Genomic DNA, 17,506 nt, shown 5'->3' on the forward strand with positions numbered 1-17,506 from the left:
AATTTGAAAATAGGAATTTTTATTATTTCATATTTGGTTTTTTAAATAAACGTAATCTCAGTTCAATAAGACAACGTATTAAACTGCATTCATAATTTATGATTAAATTAATGAATTTATAATAAAGAATTTGTATTGGATGTCCTTCTGTAATTATATAACCTGATCTCTTGCATGATTAGTGCTTTATCAATGTCTTCATAAAATCATATATAAAAGATTTGTTGAAGAAAAATTAAATATTTCATTCGCAATTGTTTGAACCAATAGCACACATACGATACTCTAAAGCTGTTTTAATAAAGTTTTATTATTTATAATATAATCCTGGTATCGGACATAAACCACAAGCTTCAAACAAACTAGAACTTGATCAATTTACATCAACAATGAAATAAAAAATAAAACAACACTTTGCATTTGCAGGCTAATTTTTATTTGTAATACAAAAAAGAATTCAATTATTTATAACAAATAACTTATTACAGTATGGAGTTATAAGTATACACAGATGACATCTACGAAGAGAATGGGGTATATGGATGGGGAAATATTTCATCCTTTCCCAGAGAGCTCCTCCATCTCCCACCCTCTTTCTTAACTGCATAATAGCCTAATAATTCCTACACACAACATAACCACAAATACTTAAGTCTAATTTGAATGCTTGTTGTATGGGCAAAAGCATTATTTCACAGACAGAAGGTACTGTACAATTTGCTAGCTCGCGTTGAAAGAAAAATGTTTTTATCACATTCAGGTTTTATTTATTATTTCATCGATTTGATTAAATTTGTAAATGCTGTTTGATGTACATACATTTTCACCTGTACAGGGTGGATAAACATTGGCTAACCCCATCAGCATCAGCTAAGCAAAGGCAGACAATTATTTAAGTTTATATAATTTGTTATATAGTTGGTATAAGTTTATACAGTCAACTCTCCCAATACCAGAAACTCTCCTAAAACCCGACTTTTCTTGAGGTCCAAATTCTTTTTTACCATTAAGGCATAGTTAAAAACACATTCCGAATACCAGACTTCCCAGAAAACCAGACATAGTCTTAGTCCAACCCAAAGGTGTCCGTTATTGGGAGAGTTGACAGAACTTATTTGTGTCTAAACACTCAAGCTGCAGAGCCAAAGGTAAGTCCATCTAAGATTTGAGCAGAACTATCCTTTATTTGAACATTTTTTGGTTTCAGGATTTATTCGTTCATAGCTAAGCCGAGCCAATTGCACATACAGGAAGAACCAGCCGAACAGCATAATGATTAAAAAACGAATGTTTTTAAATTTTAATCTATCCTTTTAGAGAAGACAGACCAGCACGCATAATCTCGTCCACTAAAAGTAGATTACTGGCAATCACCGTACTGAAAATAAATCAGAATACATAAATTAATAATTTTATATTTAGCAATTAATTTACAAAATTAATAATATACAAAATATTAATACTTTATATTGTGCTTTACTTGAAGCCTAGCAACTGTTGATTTAAGAGAGATTTTATCTCCATAAAACCATCTGTAGTGGGCATTAAAATGTTAAAATACATAGAGTACATTCAAACTGAAATTATCATTCATCTTACCACGAGTGCAGAATTTGTTTTTTAACACAATAGTTGTCCCATATACCAGCATCTGCCGCTACCAGTGCTTCACCTACCAAATATGAAATAAAGTATGGTTAATCTTAGAAAACTTGGTGTGATTGACAGTAGGGAGGTATCAAAACCTTACAAATACAATAACGAAAACCGTATTATGTTGTGATATAAAAATATTGAGGACACCATCCATAAATTATCCTATTTATATTATAACCATAATTTCATTTCATTTATTTATTCGACCAATAAACATTAAAATAATACAGAACAGAAACAAAATACATAAAATATTGCAAGTACAACAATTGTACAAACTTATTAAAAGTCTCTTTATACTCAAAATTAGTATAAGGGAACGGTACATAAATATACAAAATTAATTTTCCTAAAGGATCCGTTGTTTAATTAATTGATAATATATGCAAACATTTGTCAAACAAATTACAATTTTAAACATTTAACATGTATTCGAAAGGTTGCGAAAATTCTCTTGACTCCATTGGTCATTACCTGAACTGATATCAACTCCTACAGGTTGGCCTGCTTCAGCATACTCTTCCTGAAGTTTCACCATTGTTTCTTGAGGGTCAAAACCAGAGTTCTGAGCCAGGACTTTAGGTACCACTAGCATTGCATCTGCGTACGCTTGAACACCAAGCTTAGCACGACCTTTGACCGAATCTTTGTACTTTACCAGCGCATCGTGGACGACTATTTCGAATGCACCAGCTCCAGGGACAACAGATCCTGTAGGAAAAAATAATTAAAGTGTTTTGTGCTTGATGAGAGGTCTGCTGCCCCCAATCTAATCTAATAAAAACATGCGTGAGGCATATTTTCCCATCATCATCACCGCTTAATTGCTTATCATTGGCACGTCCATGTCAAAATTAATCTACTGCAGTAATAGCAGTAACTACAGTACTTTTTGTTTACTCTTAAAAACCTGCAATTTTTTAGCAAGCGTTTTTGGATAAACATACACACTGTTTAAATTGCAATGTAAACAATTTGGTTACTGTAGTAACATAAATTTGCCATTTAAAAAAATAAAATTACACTGAAATTGTTTTTTAGGTTCTCGGTTAATAAATACTTACCATCTTCTATGGCGTTCTTAACAGCTCTTAAGCCATCATGGATTGCGTCTTTCACCTGAGTGAGCGTGTGCTTATTTGGCCCTTTTATCAGAATGGTAACAGATTGCGGATTTGCACACTCTTCCACAAACGTGTACTTATCCTCACCAAGTACATGCTCATACACCAATCCAGCGTGGCCTAGGCACTCTTTAGTGAGGCCTTCTACAGAGTTTGTGGCAATACCTCCACAAGCTAACGTCAATCTAAATAGAAATATAGAGGGATCTATTAAACAATCAATAATAATAGTTCAATAAAATCACTACAGATATGTGCAAAATACTTTAAAGATATATTGTCCCCCTTCAAAATGTTTTTTTTTCCATTTTTTTTTTAATATGCTATTTTAATGTCACATAATAGTTACTGTATTCACTTTAACCAAAAACTGGATAAAAAAATAAAATGTATTTACCTGAAAAAAAAATGTCATCTAAAGCAAAAAATACTTAAATTGTCTGTCAGACAATGGTTTTTAGTTAAAATTAAACGTTTCTTTTGTCTTTTATAAGTGAAATAATTATTTTTGGGGTTTTTTTTTTCAGAAGTGAATAAATATTAAAACTGCAAAATGTTTTTGGGGGACAATACATCTTTAATGAAAGAACACTAAATACTCTTTCTCAATTAGAGATCGCATGCATCCATGATTAAATAACACCTAATTCCAAAATATTACCTTTCCATGTTCCTTCTTTTAGCTCTTCTTAATGCAACGATCCCTTCTTTGGCTAACATATCTAATGACAGTGGGTCAATGCCCTTTTGGTTAATGATAACAAATGCTTTGTCTGTGCCTTCACAAACAGATCTCTTGAATTCGATCACCTTCTGTACTTTTTGATCGGTATGGCTTCTTTCCGCTTGCACAAGTTTCTCTCTTTCTGCTGCTGACTTGTAGAAGAAACCAGCATTTACTTCGCTGTAATGAAATATTGGAAAATTTTAGAAATTGGGAGCTCTAGGCTAGAAATCCTGGCAACCTATTTTACCTACAAAATCCAATGCTCTTCAAAGGCTTTTCCTATTGTAAAACATTTATAAATCTCTGTCTACACTATCAAACTTTATGTGACAAAAAAATCTGATGTGCCCATATATGGACATGATGATGTCATATCACTATCATATTTGGGCACATCACACTGTCACATCAAACTAGTTTGATAGTGTAGACAGAGCTTTAAAAGATCAAAGTCCCACATACAAAATACAGCATTCTTTTACCTTTTTTCATACTCCATTGAAATATTACAAGTAAATATATATGCATCGCTGACTCGTTTCTTCATGTCGGGATGGCGTGCTCCATGATCCATCACCAGTCCTCGTACAAGAGTCGTGTCCATGTCAGACTTGTGTTGCATCTCCATCATCTCAACCATGTGCAGATCGATTGGCTCATTCTCCTTTCTGATGGCTAATACTGCATCTACCACAACCTTCAAGGAGAAAATGCAATATTATGTATGTTATTTACCAAATATGGTTGAACAATTTATTCATGCATAATTTATGAATAATGATTCTTATTCTCTAAAAATATTTGAGTTTGAGACGTAACGCAAGCATCTAGACACAACGCAAGCGAGTTGACCAATGACAAGCGGCTGTTTGAATAGTCTATCGCTTGTGATTAGTCAAATCACTGACGTTGCTTTTAAACACATTGAGAGATCACATAGATCTTTCATGCTTTTTGTTTATAAATTATTAATACAGTAAAACTCCCCAGGTAAAGAACCCAGGTAAGTACCCTGAATAGGGGTTTGCCAGGGTTAAAGTGTCTTCTTAATAGTGTCTAAAAAGAGGGGTTCTACTGTATTCAGAGCATTAAAAAGCAAACCAAATTGTTGAGCACTTAATTAAGCAATGTTCACCACTTAGGCTAACCTATACCTACCTCTGTGAGTATATCTGCAAGCTCAGCATGTACTTTGGTCCTAAGTGAAGTCTTTGCAACATTGATAAGTGTTTCCCTGTCAATTTCACGTGTAACCTTTACCTTTTCTAGAACCTCAAGTGCTTTAGCTTTAGCAAAGTCAAAACCTTCTGTGATAAGGCGAGGATGTAATCCCTGTAAAAAAAAAAATATATTTTTAAAGCCAGGTTTTGCTAGAATCAATTCAAAGTTTCTGTTTTCTTTTTCAGGGGTTTGCATGTGACAAGAATTAATTTTGTTTTTCGTGTAGACAAGAGTAAGAAAATGCAAATATGTATGTTGATTTATATTTATCACTTGTTAAAAATGTTTTAAAGTTCACAATTTATTGTGTAGTATTAGAAATTAATAATACATTTTTTAAAGTTTCAAGATTTAAAGATTAAAATTAACATAATTATTTAGAAAATAAATTATATGCAAACATTTGTAATTTCTCCCAGAAATCAGTATTATAAAGCAAAAATGAATTACTTCTGAAATGTAAAGATCTGCCTGCTTTAATAGTTCACCAATTATGAGAACGTTTGATGTCGTCCCATCTCCTGTGATGTCATCTTGTGCAGTAGCAACCTTTGCAATGAGTGACGCTGTAGGATGTTGAATTTGCTGGAAAAATAAATTAAACAATATGAATGCATGCTCGGTTAAAAAATGAATATCCCATGATTTTATGTATATTATAGGAATATTGACAGTTTATATATATATAAAATAAAACAAATCGTTTTTTCCCCCTTTTTTAACTAACCATTTCATGAAGAAGAACATTGCCATCTTTCGTTAGCTTAATATCACCACTACCAGAAACCAACCTACAAAACAAATAATTAGAAAAAAAATATTATTCAATTTAATAATTTATGCCTAAAAAAAACAAATGCCAATTAATAATATATTTATAAATAAAAATGTTATTTATTTAATCCTATTTTACACCGTACATAACATAATATAATACCCCAGCTCATAATTAAAACCTAAATGTTGGCTAGGCCTCTGCTTCTATTTTCACTAAACGACACTCAGGGTAAAGTCTCTAAAACGCCCGAGCAAAAAAGAAACCGAGGCCGCAATAGGCCTAACCATGTGTGGTATGTGATTCTTACATTTTGATGGTTCCTTTTGGACCAAGGTTTGTCTTTAGTACATCTTGAAGTCCTCTAGCAGCACTCATATTTACAGCAAGGGCCTGTGCAGCTCTAGCTACCTCAGCTTTTGGATTTAACGTTTGGATCGACATTTTTACCTGTAAACTAAATCACAAACAGTGTACAAAAATGGAACTTTCTAGATGAGCGAAGCGAAGAAGAGGGAGTGAAACAACGTGAGCTTCACGCTCTAGTGATTTTCACTTGGCGAGACAGATGTTTACTGCTGGTGGCTACTAAAATACATGAGAAGCAACTTCAGAAACAATAATTTTATGATTGTACACTATCATTGCGAGCATTTAGTAAACAATAAACACAATTAAATAATATTTAAATGATTAAAATAAACATATTGAGTTTCTATAAATCATAATATCTTTATAATAAGTAATTGTTTTTACTGTTCTGTGCATTTATTTTACTTTTTTAATTGACCGTTTTCCTTTCTATTAAAACGGAAGTAAAATCACTCATTGTATAGATTAACATTAGGCTATATATACTTTTGCGGTGAAATAGACCGTTACTAAAATAAAATATTAATAAAATGGCAGCTCCCAGTAGCGGAAGGGTTGTTTCAAGTTTTCAGAAAAAGGGACAAGGTAAAGGGATTCAAATTGCAGGAACTCGACCATCTCTTCACAATGGTCAACTTCTACTATCAACTGGCATCCCTTCGCTTGATCATATTTTAGGGGGAGGTGTTGCAGTTGGTACCATTCTTCTGATTGAAGAGGATGTGTACACCAGTTTTGCTCGCCTGATGCTGAAGTATTTTGTGGCAGAGGGCGTGATGTGTGGTCATTATTCCTTTCTGTCAAGTTTGGATCCAAACCCTGATAGTTTACTTACAGAATTGCCATGTCCAGTAGAAAGTGTACTGTCTACCTCTCAAAATGTCCATCCACCCGGGGAGGTTAAGGGTCATGGCAGTTCTTCTGGTAGTTCCGAGAAGATGGTAATTGACAAAGGTTCTCAAGGAAACATGGAGATTGCATGGCGGTACCAGAACTTACCTCAGTTGAAAACAGAATTGGCAACATCACCCAATATATTTGGTCATGTGTATGACCTCACAAAGACAATGCCGGGGAATAAAATTGATAAAGAGAAGTTATGGTGCTATCAACATTGTCAAACAAGTCTTGACCAAGAGACCACAAGCTCACAAGAAGATTATGTCAATTCTGAAGAAGACACAAATGCCAAGTTTGATCACTTATTTAAAGAAATAAAACGAGTTATTGACATTACTGGTTGCAACTTACAGACAGTACCAAATAGGACCATATCATCCGCCACAAAGAATATTTTGAGACTTGCTTTGCTATCTCTTGGATCACCACTTTGGGGAGATAGTGGATCAGCTGAAGGAAATGCTGCCATCTGCCAGTTTCTCCATCAATTGAGAGCAACCATCAGAAAGAGTTTAGCAGCATGCATCATAACAGTACCAACTCATCTCTTTCAGCAGATGTACTCCAGAAGAATAGAAAGACTCTGTGACTATGTTGTCCGGTTAGAGTCTTTTGCTGGAGAGGACAAGGCACCAGCATTCAAGGAGTATCATGGCTTATTTCATGTGGTTCAAATCCCACGCCTGAACTGTCTTGCTAACTATGCACTAGATACTGAAGACTTAGCATTCAAACTTAAGCGCAAGAAATTTTCAATAGAAAAAATACATCTGCCTCCTGATTTATCAGAGACGGTTAGTAGGTCACAGGGTGAACATTTGAAGACTGTCAAAGGATGTGGAGGAGGTGGCGCAAGTAACACTTCATTGGATTTCTAACAGTGTTTGGTTGATAGCACAAATAAGTGATTTTGACCGATCTGTGTGACAATTTCAATAGAACTTTACTGCCATAATTTATAGATATGCAGTATTAAAATGTTTTTTTAAACCGCTCTGTTTATTTATCACATAATTTGTTACGTACTTAAAAGATTAAATCAGTTGAAATAACATTAGCTCGGAACTCGGCAGCATAACAAAACTAGCTAAAATCAATGATAAATTATTTGATATTTCGTGAATACAATAATAATAATAAATAAAATACAAATAATCAACATATGAAGTATTGTTGTTTTTACAATATTTATTGTACTGTATATACATTCACATTACTAACAAGAATATTTCTATACAGTTACAAGGGATTTCTAAACTCAAGCATTAAAATATTGCAGCACCTTTTAAATAAGAGTTGCATTGTAATGCTAAAGATATGGCACAAATCTGAAGAAAGAACTGATATTGAAAATATATGTTTGATTGAAAGATAACAAACATGAATACTATTACTAAATGAAATATATGGAGATGAATTATACAAGGTAACAACATAGAGCTTCCTCTAAACCAAGTAAAAAGTCTGTTTTAATTACATAAATACTTTTCAGAAAGACGTTTCTTAAAAACTTTCATAAAATAAATATTAAAGTGGTCCAACTTGAGATTAAATAATTCATTAAAACAAATAAATATATTACATCTATAAATATCCTAGGTTTGCACTACATAATATCTGTACTCGTTACTTTTTCCTTTATATATTAGCTTTTTACAAACATTGAAAAACATGTAGTATTTTTACATTTAATATTAAACTAAACAGTTTTATTATTTTAACATAGGTCTACATTACAAATATTACAATGAATATAATACATACAACATACTGTATTAGCCTTCTGCAGTATTAACTAAACACTATATAATTTAAATACTATTTAGCTATAAAATACACATGTTGACTATTTAAAGATGTATTATCCCCTGAAAAATATTTTTTCAAATTTTTATTGTTGAATATGCCATTTTAATGTCTCATAATAGTTAGCCACTTTGACCAAAAATTGGATCTAAACAAAATTAATTTACCTGAAAAAACTGAAATTTAAAGCGAAAAATGGTCAAATTGGCTGCCAGCCAATGGATTTTTGGTTGAATTTAACCATTTATTATGTTATTTTATAAATGAAAACATTTTTTTTTACGGAAGTGATTAACTTTGTTAAAACTAAAAAATAACCTGAAAAAATCTGATTGAATTAATCTTCATTTTTCATGTTTTTGGGGGACAATACACCTTTAAACAAACAGCTAACAACCTAAATTAGGTCCATGCTCCTTCTATATCAGGTTTTTTAATAAATGAAAACCATTCCTTAAAAGATACAATTAAGATAATACAGATGAAAATTTAATAAAATTAAAAAAGCAGTTACCGAACTTTCGGTATAACAGTAAAAACACATTTTTAAAATCAAGGAAATATTTCCAAAAATACTTCAGAAAGTAATGTACATAGAATATGTACAATTCCAGTTTCTCTTTTTAATAATTAAAAAATTATTATGGAAGAACATATCATTTTCTTTTTACAAATGCATTGATATAACCACTTATACATCTTAATAGTACAGCAGTACATTTTCTTAGTTTTTATTTTAAAATTTCAACACTTCTTTTTTAAATTTAAGTATACTAAAATTGCACAAAACAGTATAAAGGTGAAAAAATCGATTATTACTCAAAAACAAATGCAATTTTCACCGTGTAATAAAACTGAATTTAAAATTATTGTACAATTTCAAACTTTTTTTAATAATCAAGATCTTTAATGTTCTGAGCACCTGTATCTTCGAAAAGTTAAAATAAAAATAAAATGTGAATTCAGATTAAATTTGAATCAGATTGTTGTTGGCAGAATCTGAGCACCTGTATGTATTCAAATTTAAATATAATTTGCATATTCATGATTGTCATACTATGTAATCAAATTCTAGCACCATGCATTAAACGTATGAATCTATGAATTACCGAAAACATGATTTAAATACCGACAAAAATGTAAAGCTCTGTCTACACTATCAAACTTTATCATGTGCAAAAAAATGTGATGTGCCCATGGACATGATGATGTCATATCACTATCATATTTGGGAAAATCACACTTTTTTTGTCAAACTAGTTCTGTGTAGACAGAGCTTTAGTTAATTCAAGGAAGAGAAATCTTACCTCGCTCGTTCTTTTAAGGAAACATTTGGAAGCTCGGAACGACAGCTGAAAAAATTACCTTTCTAACAAATGGAAGATTCTGATTAGATTATCTTAAGTTAAATATTACATTGATTTTATAGCTGTACGGTTTATTCAAGACGATTAATGAAAGAAAAAGTTGTAATGTATTTATTGCACAATTACTATCATTACCAGAAGAGTACCTGACAAAATAAGAGATAAAAAAACATTTTTAGAAAGATAAAAAATGTTTAAAAAGAGTTTTGCACCCGTAATAAAATATGAAAGCCACTAAAGAATTATTTGTTTATACTAGAGTTTTTGAGGAAGGTGTATTTGAAAGATGGTTGAGATTGCAGGTATGTTTTTAGTGTATTAAATATCTATAGAGATGTTTTTAGTTGAATTTTTAACATAATCTTTAAGCAAGATTAAAACATATAATTTTTGGAATTTTAAAATACTGTACTGTTGAAAGAGAATATTTGATCGTCGGCCTTGCTTTATTGGCCACTCATCAATCATGACATCACTCTGTTGTCTAATATGATTGGCCAAATGCACTCCTTAAGGATTGCCACTAGAAAATAAATCACTTTGGCACCTGTGATTTGCCACTGAAAGACGACACCACTCTGAGGTGCGTTACGATTGGTCGATGAACGTATTCATCTTGATTGGCTATTTGTCATGACTGTCCACTGAATGACCTCTCTAAGCGATTTGCGATTGCTGGTCGTTTTAATGTTGACCTAATGTGATTCACAAGTTCTTTTTCTTTAACGGTCATATGAAACACCTTCAAAATAAAAGAGGTTAAATTCATGTTATTGATTGCAGAAACCTGCTCTACTATACATACTACAATACATACTGGCATAAGTCATGCTTATTAAGTTCCTATACCAACTATTTACTATAGATACTGTACATGAGAATGTTTAAATATCACCCTCTATGTTTGGATGTATTTTATAAATATATAGTGCCCTCTGTGGTTTGGCTATGCTTTTATAAATGCTCCCATTTAATTTTTAAAAGTTGAAACCTCTGTAAAGCTCTGTCTACACTATCAAACTAGTTTTACAAAAATAAATGTGATGTGCCCTAATATGGTACTGATATTACATCATCGTGTACATATATGGACACATCAAATTTCTTTGTCACATAAAGTTTGAGTCATGTAGACAGAGCTTAATGCTAAAGATATGGCACAAATCTGAAGAAAGAACTTGATAGTTTGATAGTGTAGACAGATCTTTACATTATCAAATTACTAAGCTTACCTTACAGTTTCTGCTAACTCCAATAATGCCTTTATCCGAGTGTGGTACAGTAAGGAACACTGTAAACTCGGATGCCCTTGCAGTACAAAGGTGCATGGCAGATTCCACATCACAAACCTTCACGTAACCCGCTTTTGTCATGACATACACTAAGCCAGTGGCACAACATACCTAAATATTAAATAATTGGCTTTTTCCAGATCAAATTTCAAAATAAAAATCTGCTTCCTTAAGCTTTGTCTACACTATCAAACTATGTTTACAAAAAAAGTCTGATGTGCCCAAATATGGTAGTGATATGCTTAAATATGGTAGTGATATAACATCATCAAGTCCATATATGGGCACATCACATCTTTTTTTGACACATAAAGTTTGATAGTGTATGCAGAGCTTTACCCTAGCCATCAAATGGGGTTAATCTGTAGCCTTTTGACTGCACAATGTGCTAAGTAATAGCATAGCAAATATTTAGAACCTACCTCCACAGATATTGGTATATCATATTTCCCGCCTTTACTAAAATTGACTGGCTCGGTAAGATTCCTGAAGGAAGCATTTCCGGGTACGTGTGGTCCGAGTTCCATAACATGGATCTGTAATGTCAAAATTATAAGAATAACTAAGAACCAGAGTAAAGCATATTGTCAAGATACCAACCAGACAGCATCAGAAGGTCTTCAAATTTGAGATTGAGAAATGAGAACAAAAAATTATTTCCAATCCTGGGACAACAAAGGTTATCTGATCTGTATCACATGAGTTCAAATTGCATAAATAAAATACTGTATACTATATTTGAACATCTTGAAACAACAGAATAGGAACAAAGGTTTGTGTCCTGCTATATAACATGACACAACTTGCCAAATCCTATTTACCATTACCTTGCCATATGATCCTGTAGGCCTATTCACTAAGCACAAGACGGTTGATGGTGCCACATTGCCTGAGAATTTATAACTTGAAAAGTTCGCAGTTTGTGCTTCAATCAGTTGACTGCAGCGGTACGTTGTTGAGTAAACTTGAACATAACCACGTATTGCATTGCAGTCCCCAGTCTGAAATCATAATATATATACACTAAAGCCTAACTTGACATAACTTAAGGTGCATAACTTGGGGTGATTGGGCGTAAGTTGGGATGAAAGGATATAACTTGTGGTTACTAGGCATAACTTGAGGTGATCCAAACAAAACTGATGACCCAGCTTAACAAATTCATCGTCACCTTACTACTGTAATTTTCATCAACGAAAATACCTAATGACAATAATGTACTTGATAAAATACCTCTATTGCTCTGGTAAGACCAACTAAAATAAACCATTGTCCAGTTTTGTCAGTTTTGTAACTAACAACTTGACAAAAACTTAATTTTTTGTTTCTTGAGAACATCAGTACTGGTGGTTCAGAACCTGTAAGTAAAAGTATAAACGTTTGAATAAACAAAATACGAAATGAGAATATACATTGTTTTAAGCCTTGTCTAAACTTTATCAAAATGTGATGTGCCCATATATGGACATGATGATGTCATATCACTACCATATATGGGCATATCACTACCATATTTGGGCACATCACACTTTTTTTGTAAAATTTGTTTGATAGTGTAGACAGTTTGTTTGATAGTGTATAAACTTTATTGAATGAAAGTGCTGGGACATCCCATCGAAAGTGATTGAGTTCGCTGTGGGAATCCCCTGATCTAGCATACGTGTTATTTTATTATGTGCATTGTTCATGTGAAATCCGGAATAATTTGAATTGAATATACAGTATTGTAAATGAAATATATCCAATGTAGAGTCAAAGGTCAACTTACCAGAGCCTGAAACATCCCAGTGATACACAGCTCTGTCTGTTACCATGCCAATAATACTGTCGTTAATCCAGCACCAGAAGATGATGTCATCGCTAAGTGAACACGAATGCAGTTGCTTCTGAGCAATTACGTTGAATACTTGGAAATAACTCTCAACTGACAGAAAAAATAAAACAAAAATGTCACCATTACATACAGTAATTATAGTTGACAATAAACCTATATAAAGTATATTTATACTTTTATATACTGTATATCCTCTGGTATAACCCTACCCCTCTAGAACACGAAATTGGGCAGACTTTAGGGGGTGGGACTATACCCGGGGAAACCCTGGTTTAGGAAAAAAATGATTGGTAAGCATATCTTGTAAAAACTTATCTGAACTGGCTAAAGAGAGGCCTACATCCAGACCAGTCAAGTCAATACTGGGACTATATCCGGGGATATTGCTGTTTGTGAAATTAGACATAAAGCAGGAGGTGGGATTAGACTCGAAGTGGGATTATACCCAAGGATATACGGTATAAATGTTTTTACATTCATTAATGATTTATTCAATATTTTAAAAATTCGGAATAATTACTACTGATTAAATACAATAAGACGTGCTATACGATTGGATCTATTTAAATTAATTATTGTAATAATTGTTTGTAACAGCTTTTATGCCAATTAACTTCACATTGAAGGCACAATATAAATGCATAAATATGATTATCAAGGGATTGAACTTAGGACCCTTATATTATAGGTAAGCTTGTCACCCAACAAACTACTGGGCCACCACAAATTATATAAGGATTTTACATGTAGAAAGATTGGACCTTGGACCCACAACTTAATGAATTAATGAAGTAAAGTATTATGTCATCAGCCAATCAACAGTGCATGGATGCACAAACACAAGGATTATTCAATTTTGAATATAGATTTCTATGTCAGAATAATTTAAATAAGATGAATATGACTAATAATAGCAATTAAAGGAAGTTTTAGCCTAAAATGACGGAAGTCAAGGATGTGTTAAAGGAAACGAAACTTAAAAGAATGAGTAAGTGAATCATACAATTAAAAAAACTGAATGTGTATCTACAAATTCACAAAAAAGGGTTGAATTTACAGGCCCATCATGGGTTTTACTGGATATATGTTGTACTACATCACAATGGTGCTACAATACATAAATATTATGAATATTTTATTTCTGAAACCTTTAGTACCTTTAAGAGCTAGCCAAGGTTTGCGGGGATTCATCATAGCAGAGTCAGCAGTGATTGGCCAAGACAGTGCTCGTGGTTGTTTGCGTGTTAAATTTAAAGCTGTAACTCTTTCAACATCTTTTTTCTTTTTATCTGTATGTCGACAGCAGAGCCAGCGATTGGACGACATTGTTACACGGGGAAATGTCACATGATCTGCCTTGATTCCATGATGAACAAGCTGAAAACAAATTAAATGGTAATCCTTTAAATTAAGAATGAATGATACTGTTCAATGTTATTTTTTTAAATCATTTTTTAAATAATAACAAATACAATAAAGTAATTTGAAGTCGCAAAGTTATTAATTTTATTTTTAACATTTACTTAATTTGATAAAAGAATATTCTTGTTATTCTTCCTCTTTGCCAAAGAATAGCGTCACAAATAAACTATATTGACATTTTATCAAATCTTGCTTCTAAATTGATAGTGATATTTTACTATGAAAGGAAAATATTAAGTGAAAATGCCTCTTTTTTAGATAAAAATTTTACATATTCACAATAAACAATATTAAATTATATTAATTACAGAAGAAGCCAAATTTTGCCTAAATTACAAATTGGAGCACACTTATATGGTCCAGGACCTGACTGGCCATAGACGTAGAACAAATATTTCAGATTTTACTATAAAAACCAGGCATGCGACTCTTTAATGATGCATGGTTGACACCTCCATCATGGTTGATTGATGGGAGGAAACTCCAATGGATGGATAGGTGAGTGAGCAAGAAAATGAGGTAAGGCCTAGGCTAGCTAGCTAGCTTAACCTGCTACAATAAATCAACACAAATGTATTTACCTGCGTAATCGGTTCAATGTGAATTAGCTGGCTTTCTTTCGAACCATCCATGATTTGGTTTATTTTTTACTTTATGTTATCATGTTGAAAGTCTGAAAGTTAATCAGATTTTTCCTCGGAAAAATCTGAGTTGTACTATTCTTGCTATGCTTCAGTGATTTTCTGGTAGGTAGCTTTACTAAAAATAACTAACAGATTGGTGGCGATATTGTCAGAAAATAATTTGAAAGCTATTATTTTTGTTTTGGTTGATTGTGCAATACTAGTCTGCTCACATTTGTTAGTAAAACTTTCTCCAAAATGTCAATATTTACGCCAACAAATCAGATTAGATTAACGAACATAGCAATAGTTCGTATGAAAAAAGCAGGGAAACGTTTTGAGATTGCTTGTTATAAAAATAAAGTTATATCATGGCGAAACAAAGTGTAAGTAAAACCTCCCTCTCTACTCTAGGCTAGCCAGTACTGTAGTGTTAGTGGATTTCCCTCCATGGACCATGGGATTTCCCATCCATCTAGCTCGACAAAGGCCTAGGGTGGTGGGGGTAGACATAGGGCCTAAGTTACAATATTTTGATGCGCAAGATTACGCTGCTTTTTCTCGTCTAATTTAATTATTAATTGGACATGTTAAAACTCTTTTATTTTTTATAATAATTTTATATTCATTCACTGTCGGTCATTAAATTAATCAACACTATTTTTGTTTTCAATTCACAGTGAAAAAGATATTGATGAAGTTTTACAAACTCATACAATATTCACCAATGTATCGAAAGGACAAGTTGCAAAGAAAGAAGACTTACAGAAAGCGTTCTCTACAGAAGACTCAACAGAAATCTGCTTGAAGGTACAACAATAGCAGAAGTTACAATCAGAGGCCGCGTAACTGCTATGAGCGCTTACTGGCTAAACCCAGCAGTGCCCAGTGGAAAAAACAGGCATTATTATATGTTGAAAAAGTCTAAAACGTGTTGGAGGGCCACTTTAGGGTTCCTAAACCAGGGGCCTCAGGCCTCTGCGTTATGCCACTGGTTACAAGACCTATATAATTAGCGTGGTCAAGCATTGATTCCTTTTTTTCATTAAATGTTCATTATTAATATTAATAAAGTGAATATATTTCATTTAGATTTTAGCAAAAGGAGAACTACAAGTGTCTGAAAAAGAGCGGCATCAACAGTTGGAATCGATGTTCAGAGATATAGCAACAATTGTAGCCGATAAATGCATCAATCCGGAGACAAAACGCCCCTACACAGTGGGCATCATAGAAAGGGCTATGAAAGATGTACATTATGCTGTTAAGCCAACAAGAAATGCTAAACAACAGGTCAGTATTGCATTTTTTATTATTATTACTAATTATAATAAATGAAAGCACTCAGAAACTGAGTGAAGTACTTGTCAAAATATATCAGGGAATACAGAGGGTGTGCTATATCATATCTCATATGGAAGATACAGGCAAGTCAGATTTTAATATAAGCTTTTGTGACATCACCAATATATCAATTTTCCTGAAAATCAATAGGCATGTTCTGTAAGTATACACCTATTAACACCCAAACATTTAGGACGATAACTTAAACATTGTGGACGCTATCGTGCTAACAAACAAAGTACAGTACTATACTTAGCAAAATTATTATTATTTTTGCCAAGTAATATAGATTTGCAATCATCATTATTTTTACTAGAGAGTAATTCCATTTAATGTGCATAGGAGAGAGGAAGGTGTTACTTTATGTTGCTTCTAGTTTATTGATTAATTTTATTGTTCAGGCTTTAGAAGTTATCAAAAAGCTGAAAGAAACAGAAAACTTCCAGATAGCACGAGCACAGATGAGGTTACGAATTGGTATTCCAAGCAAGGAAGCAAAGAAGATCAAAGACAGACTAGCACCGTTGATGTCAAAAGTAGAATCAGAAGAATTTGACGATGAACTAGAGTTGGTTTGCCTTGTGGATCCAGGTGTTTATAAAGATGTTGAAGAGCTTGTAAGGTCAGGAACAAAGGGCAAAGGTCGTGTTGAGGTGCTCAGTTTAAAAGATGTTGAGGAAGGAGATGAACGATTAGAATAAACTTGGTGACATACAATGACCTTTAGGGTTATCATTGAAAGTAATGCCTACTGCATGATTATTGTATAATTATATTGGAAATGAAAGCCTACTTATACTGTATGTAAAATGAGTAACAATAAAATAAAAGATTTTATATACAATAAAACTGAATCATGTCTATTGTAACTGTTAATTATACTTTCACTTAAAGATGTATTGTCCCCCTGAAAAAATAATTCTTTAAACATTTTTTGTTGAGTATTCCATTTTAATGTAACATAAAAGTTATCCACTTTGACCAAAAATTGGATCGAAAAAAAAATGTATTTACCTGAAAAAAATGTAATTTAAAGCAAAAAA

At 32.7% G+C, this 17,506-nt stretch overlaps 4 protein-coding genes across 4 annotated transcripts; 2 read left to right on the forward strand and 2 right to left on the reverse strand.

Annotated features, from left to right (window-relative positions):
* Nucleotides 1-413: 413 nt before the first annotated feature.
* On the reverse strand, nucleotides 414-6,034 carry LOC144834585 (T-complex protein 1 subunit zeta-like). Its single transcript, XM_078689437.1, has 10 exons — nucleotides 5,814-6,034; nucleotides 5,456-5,519; nucleotides 5,179-5,313; nucleotides 4,666-4,839; nucleotides 3,990-4,204; nucleotides 3,442-3,684; nucleotides 2,721-2,965; nucleotides 2,131-2,367; nucleotides 1,600-1,672; nucleotides 414-1,378 (listed from the first exon to the last, which is right to left on the reverse strand). The coding sequence occupies exons 1-10, from the start codon at nucleotides 5,945-5,947 to the stop codon at nucleotides 1,306-1,308; spliced, it is 1,593 nt and encodes a 530-aa protein (XP_078545563.1). The 5' UTR covers nucleotides 5,948-6,034; the 3' UTR covers nucleotides 414-1,305.
* A 346-nt stretch (nucleotides 6,035-6,380) lies between these two features.
* Nucleotides 6,381-8,393, forward strand: LOC144836228 (elongator complex protein 4-like). The gene has a single exon (XM_078691478.1). The coding sequence runs from the start codon at nucleotides 6,406-6,408 to the stop codon at nucleotides 7,651-7,653; it is 1,248 nt and encodes a 415-aa protein (XP_078547604.1). The 5' UTR covers nucleotides 6,381-6,405; the 3' UTR covers nucleotides 7,654-8,393.
* A 1,439-nt stretch (nucleotides 8,394-9,832) lies between these two features.
* On the reverse strand, nucleotides 9,833-15,214 carry LOC144834587 (clathrin heavy chain 2-like). The gene is made up of 8 exons (XM_078689440.1): nucleotides 15,078-15,214; nucleotides 14,232-14,451; nucleotides 13,009-13,164; nucleotides 12,474-12,598; nucleotides 12,068-12,241; nucleotides 11,663-11,776; nucleotides 11,181-11,351; nucleotides 9,833-10,690 (listed from the first exon to the last, which is right to left on the reverse strand). Exons 1-8 carry the CDS (start codon nucleotides 15,126-15,128, stop codon nucleotides 10,580-10,582), a joined length of 1,122 nt encoding a protein of 373 aa, XP_078545566.1. The 5' UTR covers nucleotides 15,129-15,214; the 3' UTR covers nucleotides 9,833-10,579.
* Nucleotides 15,215-15,316: 102 nt separating this feature from the next.
* LOC144834623 (ribosome maturation protein SBDS-like) lies at nucleotides 15,317-17,310 on the forward strand. Its single transcript, XM_078689505.1, has 4 exons — nucleotides 15,317-15,505; nucleotides 15,800-15,929; nucleotides 16,212-16,412; nucleotides 16,865-17,310. The coding sequence occupies exons 1-4, from the start codon at nucleotides 15,378-15,380 to the stop codon at nucleotides 17,162-17,164; spliced, it is 759 nt and encodes a 252-aa protein (XP_078545631.1). The 5' UTR covers nucleotides 15,317-15,377; the 3' UTR covers nucleotides 17,165-17,310.
* The last annotated feature ends 196 nt before the right edge of the window (nucleotides 17,311-17,506 follow it).

This window comes from Antedon bifida, chromosome 2, assembly GCF_963402885.1.
Source record: "Antedon bifida chromosome 2, ecAntBifi1.1, whole genome shotgun sequence".
In the NCBI taxonomy this organism is placed as follows: Eukaryota; Metazoa; Echinodermata; class Crinoidea; order Comatulida; family Antedonidae; genus Antedon; species Antedon bifida.